The following is a 17,476-nucleotide window of genomic DNA, read 5'->3' on the forward strand; positions in this document are numbered from 1 at the left end:
GGGATGGGGAAAGGACTACAGAAGGCTTTGTGTAAAAGAAAACGTTGGTGTTTAAAAGATGTCCAAACAACATGTTATTAGAACAAAGAAGAAACTGGTACCTATTTTAATTCACTTAGAATTGTATATAGACAAAAGTGTATCAGAACTGGCATTTCCTTTGTTATTTTAGGACAGTCACAGAAGTGGATACCACTTTTGTGAAACTGAAACCAGTGGCATCAGATTAGATTATCTCGTGTTCTCCACCCCTGGTAGTAAAGATCTCGAAGTCTTCCCACCGCTGATTGACTCATCTGCTCTAATAATTTTTGTTGTTGCTTTTTATTATTCTCTCAATCTCTTCCTATTATCTACTGAGTGCTTGTTTTACAGTCTAGAAAGTAAAGGTAAGAGATGTATAAGTCAGTCAGTCAGAAAGGACAGACCTGGGTCAATGATCATAAGAAGTTGCAAGATTTCTCAGTTAGAGAACTTCACCATGTTTGCTACTTTCCTTTTTACCCATTTACTTTTATTTTTCATTTTATTTTAAACATTTGTGAAGAATAAGGGCATGAGAGATTCTTCTGCAGAGCAGGAAGAAGATGTGGTAGCGGTAGCCAGGCTATCATGCATTTAGTCTTTGAACAGAAGAGTTCCTAAAGTACAGAGCAATGAACTAGAAGGAAAAATCCCTGAAGGCTCTTTGCTGTGACTGTCAGGAGAGATCAGGTCCAGTCGTGGCCTGCCTGGGAAGGGCCTGGGAAGATACTTGCACAGCACCCCCTGGGGGGGGGGTGATGTCACTTTTGTCATGGTAGAAGTTAGAGGAACCTTCAGTCAAGATCCTGGCATTTCTTATTTGTCTAATAAATAAGGAATCATCATGGGAAGGTTTTGCCTGTTTTTGAAGCTTTGTATTCTTCTGTGCTTGTGTGTGCATGTTTATGTGTGTGTTTGCGCATGTGTGTGTGTGTGCATGCACACGCATGCACACACATATACACGTCCTGGTCCTGTCCTTGAGCTTCCCCACCACTCCACTTTTGTCCTTTGGTGGTTAATTGGAGGTAAGAGTCTCACACATTTCCTGCCTGATCTTCCAACTGTGATCCTTGGATATCCGCCTCCTGAGTACTAGATTTATAGGTATGAGCACTGGTGCCTGGCCAAAATTTTGTATTTTTTGAGTTGTAACTCATATACAAAGTCTGTCTTGGGGTACAAATTCAAGAGTGAAAAAAATGAGATTTAAGCTGTTATTTTTCTACCAATGAACTTAATCCTTATCCCTAGCTTCTAATTCTACCAGAGGCAGAAATCATTGCTAATTTAATGACCCCTTACTTTAGGATAGTTTAGTCAATTCAAGATTATTGTTGCTTATAGAGGTGTTCATACATGCTGTGCAAGGGCATCATGAAAAGCGGTCCATCCTCACCATAGTCACTTGCTACATGCCAGTACCCACTGGAGCATCTGTCTTGCTTCAAGTCTGCTAGTCATCTCATCTACTTCTGTGTCCTCTTGGGCTATACAGGACACTTTCACTTGCTCCTGTGCCAGCCTGGAACCACAGAGAACATGGAAACGCTACCAGAGGTCCTTTTGGCCTAGTAGCAGTCCCTTCCAGCATCTCATCTGTCATTGTTTGGCTGGGCTGCTGTTCTTTTGCTTCCAGCCCAGCCATCCAGGCAAATATTCTCCTGTTCTCTATTCCACCTCCTGAAAGGGGCTGGTCGCATGTCCTGCTCCAGAGTTTTGGTCTGGGTTGAAAGGCAGGATCATCTCAGGAACCTAGGCCTGTTTCTTACTCTTTTGTTAGGCCCTCTCTTTCTCCTCCCTCTTCCGACCTGGTGATGGTTGTCTCCCCCAGTGTGAGAAAGAGTGACTCTTACATTACCAAACACTAACTTTGGCACAAATTTTCTGCTTAGGGAATTCTAACTTTTTGGCAAAAACTTTATACTTAGAATTTAGGGTTCTAACTTTTGATGCTAATAGAGCTAGGTTCTTGCCACTAATTGGTGGTGTTCTTTCAAACCCAAGTTACTAGTATATTAAAAAAACAACAACACCCAAATCAAGAATTGTTTTCTTCTCTTCCCTATCATCCCTTTCCTGAATAAACTGATTGTCAAAAGACAACCAGATAGGCTATGGAATACAAGAAATGGTGTGTTGGATTTTAGTTGTCATGACAACACATGTTACCAGATTATCACTTTTACTGCTCCCTTTCTATCACCAATTACTAACAATTTGCTAAAAGTAAGGTAGTCTGTGTGAAGCTGGGTGGGGGGGGTGTAAATTAATTGGTCACATTTATGCAGCAATTTAATATTCTTACTCCTATATGATCTCACTTGATATTGTCAATATCTGAGTGAGCAGGCAGGTAATATATTCATAGTAAGCCTGCAAGGTGAGTGTTATCGTCTCATTACTTCCTAGGTGAGGAAACTGTGGCTCATGAGGAGATTTGTTCATCAGGTAGTAGAGTCTGAGGCCTAAGTCCAGAACTACTGCCTCCATATGTTTACTTCTAGCCACTACTAACAAATCCTCAAAAGTAAGAATCCCCAGTAAGCTTTCAAACTAGTGGACAATGCAAACAGATCCCATAGCAGGAAGGAAATAACATAGGGCCAGATCTCATCAAACAGGTAACATTTCAACAAGTGCCAGTAGAGTTAAGGCAAAAACAGACCCAGAGCTGGGTCCAGTGGCTCACACCTGTAATCCTAGATACTTAGGAAGCTGAGACCTGAGGATCCCAGTTTGAAGCAAGCCTGGGCAGGAAAATCTGAGAGACTCTTATTTTGTGTGTGTGTCCCACTTGTGGGGTTTGAACTCAGGGCCTGGGTGCTGTCCCTGAGCTTGTTTGTGCTCAAGGCTAATGCTCTACCACTTGAACCACAGTTCCACTTCTGGACTCTTCTGAATAGTTTATTGGAGATAAGAGTCATGGATTTTCCTGTGTGGGCTGGCTTTGAACTATGATCCTCAGAACTCAGCCTCCTGAGTAGTTAAGATTATAGGTGTAAGCCAGCAGTACCTGGCTAAGCCTTCTCCCAATGACACTCCCAGGTAGGGCCTAGAAGTGGGAAAGGAGGTGAAGATGGAAAATTGGGCACAGAGATAGTCTTACAGGAGAAATACTTCACCTTGGAGAAAAAAAATTATAATAAAAATTTACAATACATTTAGAAATGTTTTGAGATAAATTTGAGCTTTATTATTCTCAGCAAATTATCTTCCATACACTGAGTTGGTGGAATTAAAACCCTTTGCAATGACTCAGGCTACTCAGGTTCTGTGATTAGTAGAATTGCTGGTTTGGATTAAAATGGGTCTTCATTATTGTGTAGTAGACTTATAGGAGCCTCCAGAGAAATGCGGAAGCAACTGCATGAAGCCCTGAGGATCACAGATTTTGGGAAATGCAAAAGGAAAAGGAGGCAGTGAAATGAAAAACAGGACTGCGTGTGTGTGTGTACTAGTACTCTAGTACTGCATCTTGAACTCAAGACCTGGGCACCAACCCTGAGCTTTTTGTTGTTGTTGCTGCTGCTGCTGGTTATGATGCTTGAAGTCAGGGCCTGGGCAGAGTCCCTGAGCTTTTTCACTCAAGGCTGGCACTCTCCTACATTGAGCTACAGATCCACTTTTGGTTTTCTGGTGGTTAATTGGAGCTAAGAGTCTCGCAGACCTTCCTGCCCTAGCTGGCTTTGAACTATGATCCTCAGATCTCAGCCTCCTGAGTAGCTAGGATTACAGGCATGAGCTACTGGAACCTGGCTCAATTTTTTAAAATCTTTCATGTATGAGAGAATGCATCTGATACTTATCTTTCCAAGTCTGACTTATTTCACTGAACATAATATTCTTCAGTTCATCCATTTTGTTTCTAAAAACAGGATTTTATTTTTCTTTATGTCTGAATGAAGCCCCATTGTGTATCTACACCACATTTTCTTTATCCATCTATGGATATACACCTACGCTGATTTTATATCAAATATGCTACAATAAATTTGGGTATGTCTTTAATATGTTGATTTCATTTCCTTTGAATATGAACCAAGCATAGGGCAGATGAGTTGCATGATAGATCTATTTTTAGTTTTTTGAAGAAAGGCAAAATTAGACAAATTCTATCGAATAGGAACAATATATTAAGTATAAAACTTTTGCATTCTGGGCATATCTGTAATCCTAGTTACTCAGGAGGCTGAAATCTGGAAGATTACAGTTTGAAGCCAACCCAATCAGAAAAGTCTTTGAGATCATATCTTCAAAATAACCAGCATGAAAGCAAGGCTGGAGGTGTGGCTCAAGTAGTAGCATGCCAACTGAGCAAGCAAAGCTGAGCGAGTAGGAGGCCCTTAGGTGTAGGAGAAAATATTTTGTAACTATTCATCTGTCAGAGGATTAATATCCAGAATGTACAAAGAACTCATAAAATGTAACATAAAAATAAGTAAGACAATTAAAATAATGGGCAAATGGTCTAAACAGACACTTCTCAAAAGAAGAAATACAAAGAACCTCACTAGGGCAGACACTTTGCATGGGAAGTGTCATTGTGTCTTGGTGGTTTTGTTGATCATATTTTTTATCTCATCAGACAATCAGGTGCTGGCTGAAACCTTTAGTTCGCATTTCCCCACCAACAGGAAGCTGCTGTCTGTTGTTATTATCTACCATCTCCCCCTTCTATCAAATAAGCTCATCGGATAGGCTGAGGCAGAAAATCTGAATAATCGTAAATGTGGGAAACATAAAAAGAGTGTTAAAACATAGTTTCTTTTTTCTACTATTTCTCACCCAAAAGAAGTTTACCAGCCATTGGTAGGGATCACAGGATACTGCCCCAAACCCTTCATATTCAAAATGTTAGGTATGGGCTTGGAATGTGGCCTAGTGGTAGAGTGCTTGCTTAGCATGCATGAAGCCCTGGGTTTGATTTCTCAGCACCACATACACAGAAAAAGCTGGAAGTGGCACTGTGGCTCAAGAGTGCTAGCCATGAGCAAAAGAAGCTCAGGGACAGTGCCAGGCCCTGGGTTCAAGCCCCAGGACTGGCACAAAAAAAAAAGAAAAAAAAGAAAATGTTAGGTATGTTAGTGTCATCCACCCCCCCCCCGCCCAGGGCAGCCCCTGTGCTCACCAGGCCTCTTTGGATTCCCCTGGCGTTTTATTAGCTCATCAGTGCAAATTACAGTGTCAAGGTGATGCCTAGAGAGGGGAGTTAGCAGGTCTTCAAGGTCATATCTACCACCCATTAGCTGTGGGACCTTGGGCAGTGCCGTTAGTTCTCAATTCTCTAATTCTTTCTCTATATTAATGAGGATAGTAGAACTTTCCTCTTTTTAATTTGCTAGATAATTTCATTTTATAAAGCAAAAAAAAAGTTTTATTTGGTAAAGGCAACAGCAGGGCCAGGGTGCAGCAGGCTCATGCCTGTAATCCTGGCTACTCAGGAGGCTGAAGTCTGAGGATCATGGCTCCAAACCAGGCAAGTAAGTCTGTGAAACTGTTATCTCCAGTAAACCAACAAAATGCCACATGTGGAACTGTGGCTCAGGTGGTAGAGTGTTAGCCTTGAGCAAAAAAGCTCAGGATTATAGTCCAAGATCTGAGTTCAAGCCCTAGAACGAGACCAAAAAAGGAAAGAACTATAGAGCTAAGCACCAGTGACTCATGCCTATAATCCTAGCTACCCAGGAGGCTGTGATCTGAGGATTGTGGTTCAAAGCAAAGCCAGTCAGAAAAGTCTGTGAGACTCTTATCTCTAATTAAACACACACACACACACGCACACACACACGAATGCATGTACACAAAAGCTAGAAGGGCAGCTGTAGCTCAAGTGGTAGAGTGCCAGACTTGGGTAAAAAAAAATCTAAGGAACAGTGCCTAGGCCCTGGGTTCAAGCACCAGTACTAGTACACACACACACACACACACACACACACACACACACACACACACACAGAATTTTTCAAAATAAGAATTTGGTAAAGCTGGCATGGTAGCATGTGGTTATAATTCCAGAACTTAGGAGGCTGTGACAGAAGGATCCCAAGTTGAGGCCAGTCTGTGTGACCAAAACTCTCAAAAAAAAAAAAAAAAAACCCACTTCCAAACAGTTTGGCATATAATAGGTAGCCTTTGTTTTATTTTATACATTTAATTTTATTTCCTCATTGTGTACTTTAATCATGAGAACATTTTAAATATTTTGTTCTGATTTTAAAATACATGTTCAGGATAGAAAATTTAGTCTATAGCAAAATCTAAAAAAAAAAAACCCAACTCAATCACTTTATGAGCATTAGCATTTTATTGTTACTAGCAGATATGTTCTTTGTTATGTAAAACGTTATCTATTTTATTTTTATTTATTTTTTTTGAGCTGGTCCTGGGGCTTGAATTTGGGGCCTATGTTCTGTCCTTGAGCTTTCAGTGCCCAAAACTAGCACTCTACCACTGGAGTCACAGCTGCACTTCTGGCTTTTTGGTGGTTAATTGGAGATAAGAGCCTCTTTCCTGCCCAGGCTAGCTTTGAACCATGACCCTCAGATCTCAGCCTCCTGAACAGCTAGCATTAGGGTGAACACTGGTGCCCATTTTATCTGTGTTAAATAGGTAATTCTGACATGTGATTGTAAAGTGAAACAGATGTAATTCAACTATTAACCTTGACCTCAGCCGGGTGCCTCCCCCACCCACCCAGAAGAGTATAAGTATTTAAGTATAACTATTTAATTTTCATATTCCTTCTTGTCATTTAAAGCCAGCATGAGTGGACATGGTGTTCTGCATGGGAGGTTGCCATATTGAGTGAGTTTCATGTAAGTGATGTTTCATAGAAGTTTCCAGAAACAGAGCCAATGAGACTCTGGTGAAAAGTTCTGAGAACTCAACAATGCTTGAGCTCCAGTGTGTATTTTTACTTTTTAAACCAAAAACCTACAAACAACTGAACAGGTGTTAGAACTCTCAACGGTTTCCATAGTTGCTCAAGCGAGGAGCCAGGCCACAGGCAGCTGGGGCCAGCAATCAAGGAGAACTGAGGCAGAAGTTGGGCTTTCACCAATTTTACATTGACTCTCAGGGCAAGATAGCCTAAATGGACAGTTGCAAAGTGAAGTCTGACTGGAAAAAAGTCATATTTTGTGATGAAGATTACTTCAGAAAGTTAGTGATAATGTGCTTCTAGATTGCTCTGGAGTGTAGCTGGACCTTAATCAACTTGGTACATTCTAAAGCCAGTTCTGATCCCCCTTTACCTGCAGGCTGTGGCCCTGTGTTCTCTTACTGTCACCTGAGCCAGCCTTCTTGTGCCCCACTATATTCATATGCATACCATTCATCCTCTCACCAGGATCTGCCTTCTGATGGACATTTCTCATGATACATTTCCCTTGGCCCTTTTCTGAAAACTTGACTCAGAGATCCAGTATATTAAGAGGGTATCTAGGAGATTAAACTTATTTAGAACAAAGCTCCAGAGAACAACAAATAGTAATGAAATCTCATCTGTAAAGGAGGTATTAAATAATATGATGGATATGACAGAATTCTATAATCTGTAAAATACTGTCAATGCATAAAAGATTCATTTTTATGAAGAAACCCAGGTACCAATCAATATTTTTATATTTTTGTTTTTATATCAGTATTGGGGCTTGAACTCATAGCTTCACATTCTCCCTTGGCTCTTAGCTCAAGGTTTGTGTTCTATCACTTGAGCCATAGCTTCACTTTCCATTTTTTTCTGGTTAATTGGAGAGAAGAGTCTCTTGGATTTGTCTGCTCAGATTGGTTTTGAACTTTAATACTCAGATCTCGGTTTCCTGAGTAACTAAGATTAGAGGCATGAACCACCAGTGCCTGGCTCACAAATTTTTTTTTTTTTGGCCAGTCCTGGGGCTTGGACTCAGGACCTGAGCACTGTCCCTGGCTTCTTCTTGCTCAAGGCTAGCACTCTGCCACTTGAGCCACAGCGCCCCTTCCGGCCATTTTCTGTATATGTGGTGCTGGGGAATCGAACCCAGGGCCTCATGTATACGAGGCAAGCACTCTTGCCACTAGGCCATATCCCCAGCCCTCACAAATTTGTTTTTAAATTATGAAAATGATACTATTTCATTTCAGGGGGATATATAACTCAATGAAATATGTAGATTAGCAAAAATTAAATTCCCTATCAACTTCTTAGAAACTATGACATATTATATTATCATCTTTATGTAGTATATTCTCTATCCATCTCTGTGGGACCTGTTTCTGTGGGAGGATTGTTGTCCCTCTGGTGACAAAATTTTGCCATATGACTTTCTCTGGCCAGTTAAATGCAAAGGGAAATGGCATGGTGCCCCTGGGAAAGTTTAAGAGGGTTTGTGTGGTTCTGCAATCATTTTTCCCTACTTTAGAAAGCCAGCATATCTCAGGTAAGCACTCTCCCATTATCCTGGGTTCTGGAGTGAAGAGCCTTGCAAAGGACATGTGGAGGATGTACACTCTTCTAAGTTCCTAAAATTTGATGCTTAGATTTAACACACCACAGCTTAATTTGCCCTGAGAGGCTTGATACACAGAACGGTGAAAAAACTGTTAATATTTTGGTTTGTATCCTTTGGCCTCTATCTATACTTACACACACACACACACACACACACACACACACACACACACACTTAAATTAGGTGTGAACTCAGGGCCTATAGCTTGCTCAACTTGTATTCTATCCATAAGCCACAACTCCAACCTTGTCTTTTGGTGATTATTATGGAGATAAAGTCTGTGGACTTTTCTGTCCAGGCTGGCCTTGCACCAAGATCCTCCATATCTCAGCCTCCTATGTAGCTAGGATTATAAATGTAAGACACTGCTGCCTGCCTCTATATGTTTTGTCTTTATAAAACCAGGCTCATAATGTACACATGATTTTGTTTTTTTGTTTTGTTTTGTTTGTTTGTTTTTGCCAGTCCTGGGCCTTGGACTCAGGGCCTGAGCACTGTCCCTGGCTTCTTTTTGCTCAAGGCTAGCACTCTGCCACTTGAGTCACAGCGCCACTTCTGGCCATTTTCTGTATATCTGGTGCTGGGGAATCAAACCCAGGGCTTCATGTATAAAAGGCAAGCGCTCTTGCCACTAGGCTATATCCCCAGCTGTACACATGATTTTGCAGAGTGCTATTCTTGTTTCATTTTGTGAATCTTTAGTGTGTATCTTTAATAGAAAAGGGTCTTGTTAAAATAATCAAAAACATTATCATAATCAAAATGAATACAAAGTTACTTCATATCACCAAATATGAGTCCTAGGAAACACGTCTCTGTCTTTTAAGTTGTTACTGTTCTTTAAATCAGGGATCCAAATAAGGTCCATATACTTTGCAGTTGATGCATCTCTCTTAGACCTCTTAGTTTTGAGTTCCCTTTCCTTTCTCTCTTTTCCCTTGTAATACATTTGTAGAAGAAATGAAACCAGTTGCTCTGAGAATTTCTGAGTTTGGATTTTGCTGGTTGTATTGTAGTGTAGTGGTGTGTGTGTGTGTGTGTGTGTGTGTGTGTGTGTGTGTGTGTGTGTGTGTGTGTGTGTTGCACATAAATGCATACCAGTCTTGGAGTTTGAACACAAAGCCTGAACATTGTCCTTCAGGTTTTTTTTGTGCAAGGCTAGCACTCTACCATGTCAGCTACAGCTCCACTTTTAGCCCTCCGCTGGTTAAGTGGAGATGAAAATCTCACAGACTAGAAAGTCTACCTAGGTAGCCCAGGCTACCTTTGAACTGTGACCCTCAGTTCTCAGCCTCCTGAGTAGCTAAGATTACAAGCATGAGCCACTGGCACCTGACATGCTGATTGTGTTTTTATGGCATCATGTAATGTGTTTTTAATGTCCCCCTGTTTTCTGTAAATGGTGGTTAAATTTGGACAAGGCTTCACTGGGTATATAACTTGGTGGTAGAGCATTTGTGTAACACATGCAATACCCAAGCTATTCCCATTACTGAAAAAAAAAAGTAGAGGCTTGATCAAATTCACAGGATAGGTTTTTAAACTCAATACATCATAAATATTTGATCTATGATTTTATATCCATCTATAGCTAGGTGTCAGTGGCTCACACATGTAATGCTTACTATTGATGGGGCTGAAATCTGAGGATCATGGTTTGAAGCCAGCCTGGATAGAAAAGTCCATGAGACTTTTATCTTCAATTAATCACAAAAAAAATTAAAAATGAAAAAAAGAACTGAAAGTGGAGCTATGGCTCAAGTAGTAGAGCTCTAGCTTTGAACAAAAAAGCTAAGGACAACACCTAGACCCTGAGTTCAAGTCTCAGTATATTGGTATATTCCCTCCTCCCCAAATATATTCATCTACAACATGCTTTAAAATGATTTTAGAGCTATAGACTGCAAGAATGCATCTTGTACTTAGCTAGTCCTCTATGTTGGACATTTTTTATTATTATATTCCACACACTGATCAATGTCTTTGTGGATTAATCACTTTCTCTCCTGTTTTGTCCCCTTGTTTTCTGTTAGTTCCCGCGGATGGTGGATGCCTGTGCTAGCTTCCTCACAGAAGCCTTGAACCCAGAAAACTGTGTTGGAATCCTAAGGCTGGCAGACACACACTCCTTGGACAGTCTAAAGAAGCAGGTACAAAGTTACATCATTCAAAACTTTGGGCAGATTCTGAATTCTGAGGAGTTCCTTGAACTTCCTGTGGACACTCTGTACCACATCTTGAAGAGTGATGACCTTTATGTGACTGAAGAGGCTCAGGTGTTTGAGACTGTGATGAACTGGGTGCGCCACAGGCAGTCAGAACGGCTCTGCCTGCTCCCCTGCATCCTTGAGAATGTGCGCCTACCACTTCTGGACCCGTGGTACTTTGTGGAGACAGTTGAAGCAGATCCTCTCATCAGGCAGTGCCCAGAGGTCTTCCCACTGCTCCAGGAAGCCAGGATGTACCACCTTTCTGGCAATGAGGTGAGTTGGAGATGAGACATGGTGTATTTAACTGGCAAGGTAAAGAGCCAGGGGCTGGGGGCCAGTGGCTCATCCCTGTAATCCTAGTTACTCAGGAGTCTGAGGATCTTCATTTGAAGCCAGCCCAAGCAACAAAGTACATGAGACCCTAGTCTCCAATTAACTATCAAAATATCAGAAGTAGAGCTGGACACTGGTGGCTCATGCCTGTATTTCTGGCTAATCAGGAGGCTGAAATCTGAGGGTTACAGCTTGAAGTCAGCCCCAGCAGGCTAGATCATGAGACACTAATCTCCAATTCACCCTCAGAAAACCAGAAGTGGCACTGTGGCTTAAAGTGATAGAGTGCTAACCTTGAGTGAAAAGGTCAGGGATAATGCTCAGGCCTTGAGTTCAAGTGCCATGACCAACAAATAAATAAAATCAGAAGTGGAGCTCTGGCTCAAGTGATAGCTAGCTAGCCTTGAATGAAAAAGCTCAAGGACAGTACCCAGGCCCTGAGTTCAAGCCTCAGGACTGGCACAAACAATTACAACAAAAACAAAATCAACCAAATGTTCAAAAAAATGAACTAGGGACTGTCAGAGATACAAGTGAAGCTGAGCTAAGCTCATGGTTCTTATGTTTGGAGGCTCTAATTGGCATTTCACCAGCATCCTGGCAAGGATTCCTTTACTGTGACAACAGGGCAAGAAGTAAAAAAGGAAACTAACACAAGGGACCAAGCATGTAGGTGGCCTGGGTTCATAACAACCCACTGTCCTAACTAACCAGCTGTCCTGCCAACTAATCCACTGTGAGTAGCCAGCATGAGGCCCTTCTGAAGGTAGTCTACCATCAGCTAAAGATCTCTCACAAGGCCCCACCCCTTAAGGTTCCAGCCTCTTAGGACCACCCAAATCAAACCACAGTAGGTTGCAAAAGCAGTCTTTCTGCCTTACAGAAATGTTGATCTATATCACTGATCATGGATGTTTATCAAATGAAGGGCAGGGAATTAAGCAGACTTTCCCATACTTGGACTGGTAGATTTGGGGGTAGTTTGTTATGCAGCAATTGATAACTAATATAAGCATCTAGCTGGATATCGAGAGTTGCCTTGTAACTTAATAGTGCTAAGCAGTGGTGCCAATAGGAAATCATACATTTAGCCACACTTAGCAAAATATTAACCCCAAAGGCATGACAAATATTAACCTGAAGTCGTAAATGTGATCCTTGTCAACCAGCTCAGCAGTGAGGATCAGAGCCTGCATACAATATGAGGCAGGGCACAGTCTGCTCATGCTCTTGGTTCAGTGTTTAAAATACAGAATCTCAGTTAACTATACTTCCAATAGCCTGTATTCCAATATGTCCGTTTTGCTTCTGTTTCTTATTTCCTATTTCTTGAGTTCCCTAAGATTCAGGTGATACAATTGTCCTCTGATATAGTTAAGTTCCAACCCTGTCCTCAAAAAGGGGTGCAATGAATATCGCCACTGTCCACTCCTGGGACAGCCTTGTTGAAACAACATAGTCATTTTTGTTGGTCCATTAGTACAGGCTCTGGACAATGAGCAGTTAGTATTGTCTGCTTTTTTGTTGTTTTTTTAACGATCTGAAACTAAGTGGTTAGGCATGATGGTTGCGTGCAATTAATTCATTATATGACTTGAACAAACTTGTATGTCTTCAATAAACTCTCACATTTACGACTTCAGGTTAATATTTGTCATGCCTTTGGGGTTAATATTTTGCTAAGTGTGGCTAAATGTATGATTTCCTATTAGCACCACTGCTTAGCACTATTAAGTTACAAGGCAACTCTCGATATCCAGCTAGATGCTTATATTAGTTATCAATTGCTGCATAACAAACTACCCCCAAATCTAACAGTCCAGGGCTTGGGGTTGAGCTCAGTAGTAGCTTACTTGCCTAACATATGCAAGGTCCTAGGTTCAATTCCTAGCACTACAAAAAAGAAAAGGAAAAAATACATAGCACATATAAAACAACATTTATTATATCATGAGTTCTGAGTGAAAGAAATTTAGGCACTTTAGATGTAAGATTTATGTGGTTGGTTCTGACCATTGGTCTCTTTCCAAGTTTCAGTTAATCTATTGGCTGAGCTGTAGTAGTCTCAATGTTTGAATGAAACTCAAGGATCCACTTCAAGCTATCTCACAGGACTGTTGACAGGCATCAGATCTTTGCTAGATTTGGCCAGAGTTTTTCATTTCTGATTTCCCCTAAAGCAAGTGATCTAAGACTGTGAGAGCAACCAAGATGGGAGCTATAGGGACTTTGATGCTTGATGAACCACTACTTGGGCTGTAATGGGGAGGGAACTATATCAGGTCAGAATACAAGGAGGCAGAAGGTTCTCTGGGACTATTGTGGAGATGGGTTATGACAGGATTTAGAATGGAAAGAAGTAACCCAGAGGCCTGGATTAGCTAGCTTGCATACACACATTCACTTACTCACTCACTTGCTCAGTGCTTAAAGCCCACAGTCTCAAGGACTTGTTCTTGTTGCTAAGAATCCACTGGAGAAAAAATGCTCTTTCTGACATCAGGGACCTCGGGGTAAATTATAAAGGCTGTGTAGATAAAGGGTTATGGGAGCAGGTATGAAAAGTCAGAAACGGCATCTTGAGGAGGGGATAGTGTCATTGCAATGTGTAATAATTTGTAATGCTTAAAAGGTAAGTAGATGGAAGGGACAGCATGGGAAAGGGGTAGGTATCTGAGGAAGATCCAGGCAGCAGGCAGGAACCCAAGAACTTTGGTAGAAGCAGGGTATAGGACAGACAGGACCAAAGAACAAGATGCTGGCTCATGAGTCAGGTGGAAAGATCATGGCTAGTTCAGGTTCCCCAGTAACAGCAATGACCCTCAGGTTCTTGACATAGGGGAGCAGATGTAAAAAAGATGGAGGCTACAGAGAGGAGCCCAAAGCCTGGTTTTCAGACAAATGAACCAGTGCTTGAAGGCTTGTGCTGTGCCCTTAAGCATTTCTCTGCAGCACCAAAAATCCCCTCTGGTAGAGGACCAGACTATAGGTTATGACTCAGCAGTGAGGGAAGAGAAGCTTAGAGACAGACCCTTGACTCATAGCTGGAGAGAAGGCTGCAGAGTGGCAGAGTATGTCTTGATAATGAACTGGTTGCTCATATCTGTGCTGCTGATGGGGTGCCTTGAGTGTCTCTAAATTTCTGGACCAATCACCACTCTGTTGCCTCCATCTCCTCCTTTGATGGCCTTTCTACTGTCAGTGCCCTCAAGCTAAGCCCACTTGTGAGGATTTGTCCTGCCACAAATGACCCCTTCTGATAATTCTTTCTGTTGACTCAAAAAAGAAGAGGTAAGGCCATGGTCCAGCCTCAAGAACTGAGGATGAGAAATTGACTATATCTGGCTGTTTGATACAGGAAAAAACAAACAAACAAACAGATACCAGGGGCTGGAATGTAGCTCAGTGGCAAAGCACTTGCCTAGCAAGTACAATGTCCTGGGTTCAATCCCCAGTACCAAAAAAGAAAAAGGAAAAACAGATACAGAACAAAATGCATGGAAAAGTAAATGTTGTATGTTGATTGGTTTGGGCTTTTGCTTGGATTTTCCTCTTGAGGACTCAGTCTTTGCTACTACAACCTATTTATCAACATTTGTGAATAAAAAACAAACATAAATAAATAAATATCCCCCCATGCCAGGCTAGATTCACCTCCCCTGGTGTGGGGATGCTAAGATTACTCCCTTATCAGTGCTCCCCTTTTCACCCTCTCCCCGGGTGCCCGGCCCGCGGGCGGCCAAGGGACACGGGCAAGCCTAAAGTGCACGCGGCCAAACGAGATCCCCTTTTCCTCCCTCCTTACCCACCAAGGAAGCCAGACACAGACGGATCTCGGAGATGCTTCGGAGAGCAATCCAGTTTATTTGGGAGGGGCTCACAGTAATATAGTAGTGATGACGAGGATTGAGCATGAGCTGGTGATAGGCTGGTGAGCTTGTCCGTCCAAGAGCAGCTCCCAAGGACCTCCCTCATGGACTAATGTCACTTCCCATAGTACCGCCCTCTAGGCAAAGCCCACGAAAAGGGAGCACATGTGCTCACTGGCACAAGGTGAGGGATGGTCTCAAAGCTATCCCTTCTGGTTCCAGACCCAGAAGGAGATAGGTGTGGCTCACTTCCACACTGCTCCAGGGCTGGGGGAAGGGCGGCATCTCAGGAGCGCACTCATTGTCCTTCCCCCCTTAAGGCCAAGATGAATCCCCAACATCTGCCCCTTTTGTTTGTTTTCCTTTTGAACAGCAGGAGGCACCTTACTTGAGGGCGCTCCATGTCTTAGGTTGCCCCCCCCCCCATGGGGGATCTTACCCGTCTTCGGCTAACGCACTAGCACTTCAGGCCAACCTGCCTGTCAGGCCGGCCAGCCAGATGAGGGGACTCGGGGAGAGTGGGATTGGCACTTGAAAGAAAGCCCTGTTAATTTTTCTCATGCCAGCAGGCCTCAGTGAGCAGCGGGTCCTAATGGGTGAGTGACCAACCTCATAGGGTTCCTAAATGGCTAAAGGCCAAAGGCCACTTGTTGTCTGGACAGCTCTGGCTTTTCGCTCACAATATAAGAGACCAATTTGTCTAGCACAGGGCAATGCAAACATAATGCAAATGGAAGCATCAAGCAGACATGAGTATAAGCAATCATAACACAAGGCAAATGCAACAAGAGCAACTGTAACACATGAGCAATTATAACACAGGCACAATGCAATGGAGGGTCTCTTATCTGGCTCAGTCCATAGGAGATAGAGGAGTGCTTGTCCATTTCAGTGTCACTCAAGTTAGTGCATATGGCTCTCCCTTCCCTCGATGGTGAGGTAGAGGCAGGATCAGGTCCTGGCGATTTGGCAGCCAGGGTGCTGGTAACTTAATGATTGAGGTTAGTAAACACTTTATAGAAAACATTGCAGCAAGGTACCAATCCCTTGCTTATTGTAAACATTTATCCTAAAACATTAAGGTGTCCAAATCCTTTAGCTCCTATTTCCCTCCAATGGGGGCCCCTAAGATAAGCAGCAAGGGGGAGGGCAAAGGAAGGAGCAACAGTGTGTAAAATTTCCCTTCAGTTCTTGTGCAATGCTGTGGGCCACACTGCCACAGCAAACATTACACCAAAAGGCGCCAGGCAAGGTCCAGGGAAGAAACAGGGCCGACACTGGGTCCATCTCTGGTACAGGCAGGCTTTCCCATTTCTCCATGGAAAAATCCACCACGGTCTTTGTTTTCCTGAAGAGAAAACAAGGAGAGACATCCCTCAAGGGCAGGTGCCATTGGGTGGTCATTCAGATGAACAATATTTTAAGTCTCTAGCTGGTATCCAGATTGGATTTGGTCCCCCAGTTGGGAAAACACATGCAAAGCCCCTTCCCGCACTGATAAGTGGGTCTGGGCGTCGCCATGCTCCTGTAAGGGAGTCCTACCAATGGACTTTCACCTTTAAGTAAGGTGTTTGGCTTGACCAATGTCTCTGGAAAGCCAACAGAGGTTGGTCCTTAGAGAAATTTAAAATATTCAATGTAAACATCGCTGTCCTCAGCTGGTCATGGGGACTTCCCCCCCCTTTTTGTTTTAATAATTGATCCTTCAGGGTCTTTTTATGCCTCTCAATTATGGCCTGACCCTTTGGGTTGTATGGTATTCCAGTGGTATGTTTAATATTCCACGTTTGGAAAAAGGCCTATAAAGGCTTGCTGATGAAACAAGGTCCATTATCCGTCTTTACCTGTAAGGGGAGCCCTAGGATAGCAAAACATTGTAGAAAGTGGCTCTCAACATGCTGTGCTCTTTCCCCTGAATGGGCACACATGTGAATGAGTATCTATGGACATAAATATATATTTCAACCTTCCAAAAGGAGCGTAGTGGGTTACATCAGTTTGCCAGATAACATTAAGCTTTAGGCCTCTGAGGTTGACCCCAGGAGATTGCAGAGGAGGGACTTGCAGCAAGGGCATACATGACTTGCAAGTCCTTATAGTCTTTTTTAAGTCTTTTATAGGAATTGAAGGAAATCTCTGATGTAACCCTCTCCAGTTTAAATGTGTACGCTCATTGAGTCCTTGGGCCATTTGAAGTTTTTGAGGTTGTACAATAACCATAGCTACAATAGTCCCATTAGTGGCCAGCAGGTCGGCCATATGATTAGCTTGTGTCAGGTCCCCAGGCAGTCCTTGGTGTCTGCGAAGGTGCTGTAAGAATATAGGCTCAGCCCGCTCTTTTAACAGAGACCTGACTTGGATCATCAGAGGGGTGATTGGGTTTTCGTCTAATTTAATATATGAGGACACCAGGTTTGGTAGCAAATTAACCACATACAAACTGTCAGAAAACAGGTTCATCGGCTGTTTGACGTGGGTCAGTGCCAGGGCGACTGCATACAGTTCCTTAAACTGTGCAGATCCAGTAACTGCCTCAAAGTAATAAGTG

At 42.6% G+C, this 17,476-nt stretch overlaps 1 protein-coding gene across 1 annotated transcript in view; it reads left to right on the top strand.

The window, feature by feature from the left end:
- The window catches only part of LOC125351929 (kelch-like protein 6), a 56,871-nt gene that overhangs the window by 27,610 nt on the left and 11,785 nt on the right, over window positions 1-17,476 (top strand). The window contains 1 exon segment of the mRNA XM_048347032.1: window positions 10,550-10,999. Coding sequence (XP_048202989.1) covers window positions 10,550-10,999 — 450 coding nt within the window.

The sequence above is a fragment of the Perognathus longimembris genome, chromosome 5 (assembly GCF_023159225.1).
Source record: "Perognathus longimembris pacificus isolate PPM17 chromosome 5, ASM2315922v1, whole genome shotgun sequence".
Classification (NCBI taxonomy): Eukaryota; Metazoa; Chordata; class Mammalia; order Rodentia; family Heteromyidae; genus Perognathus; species Perognathus longimembris.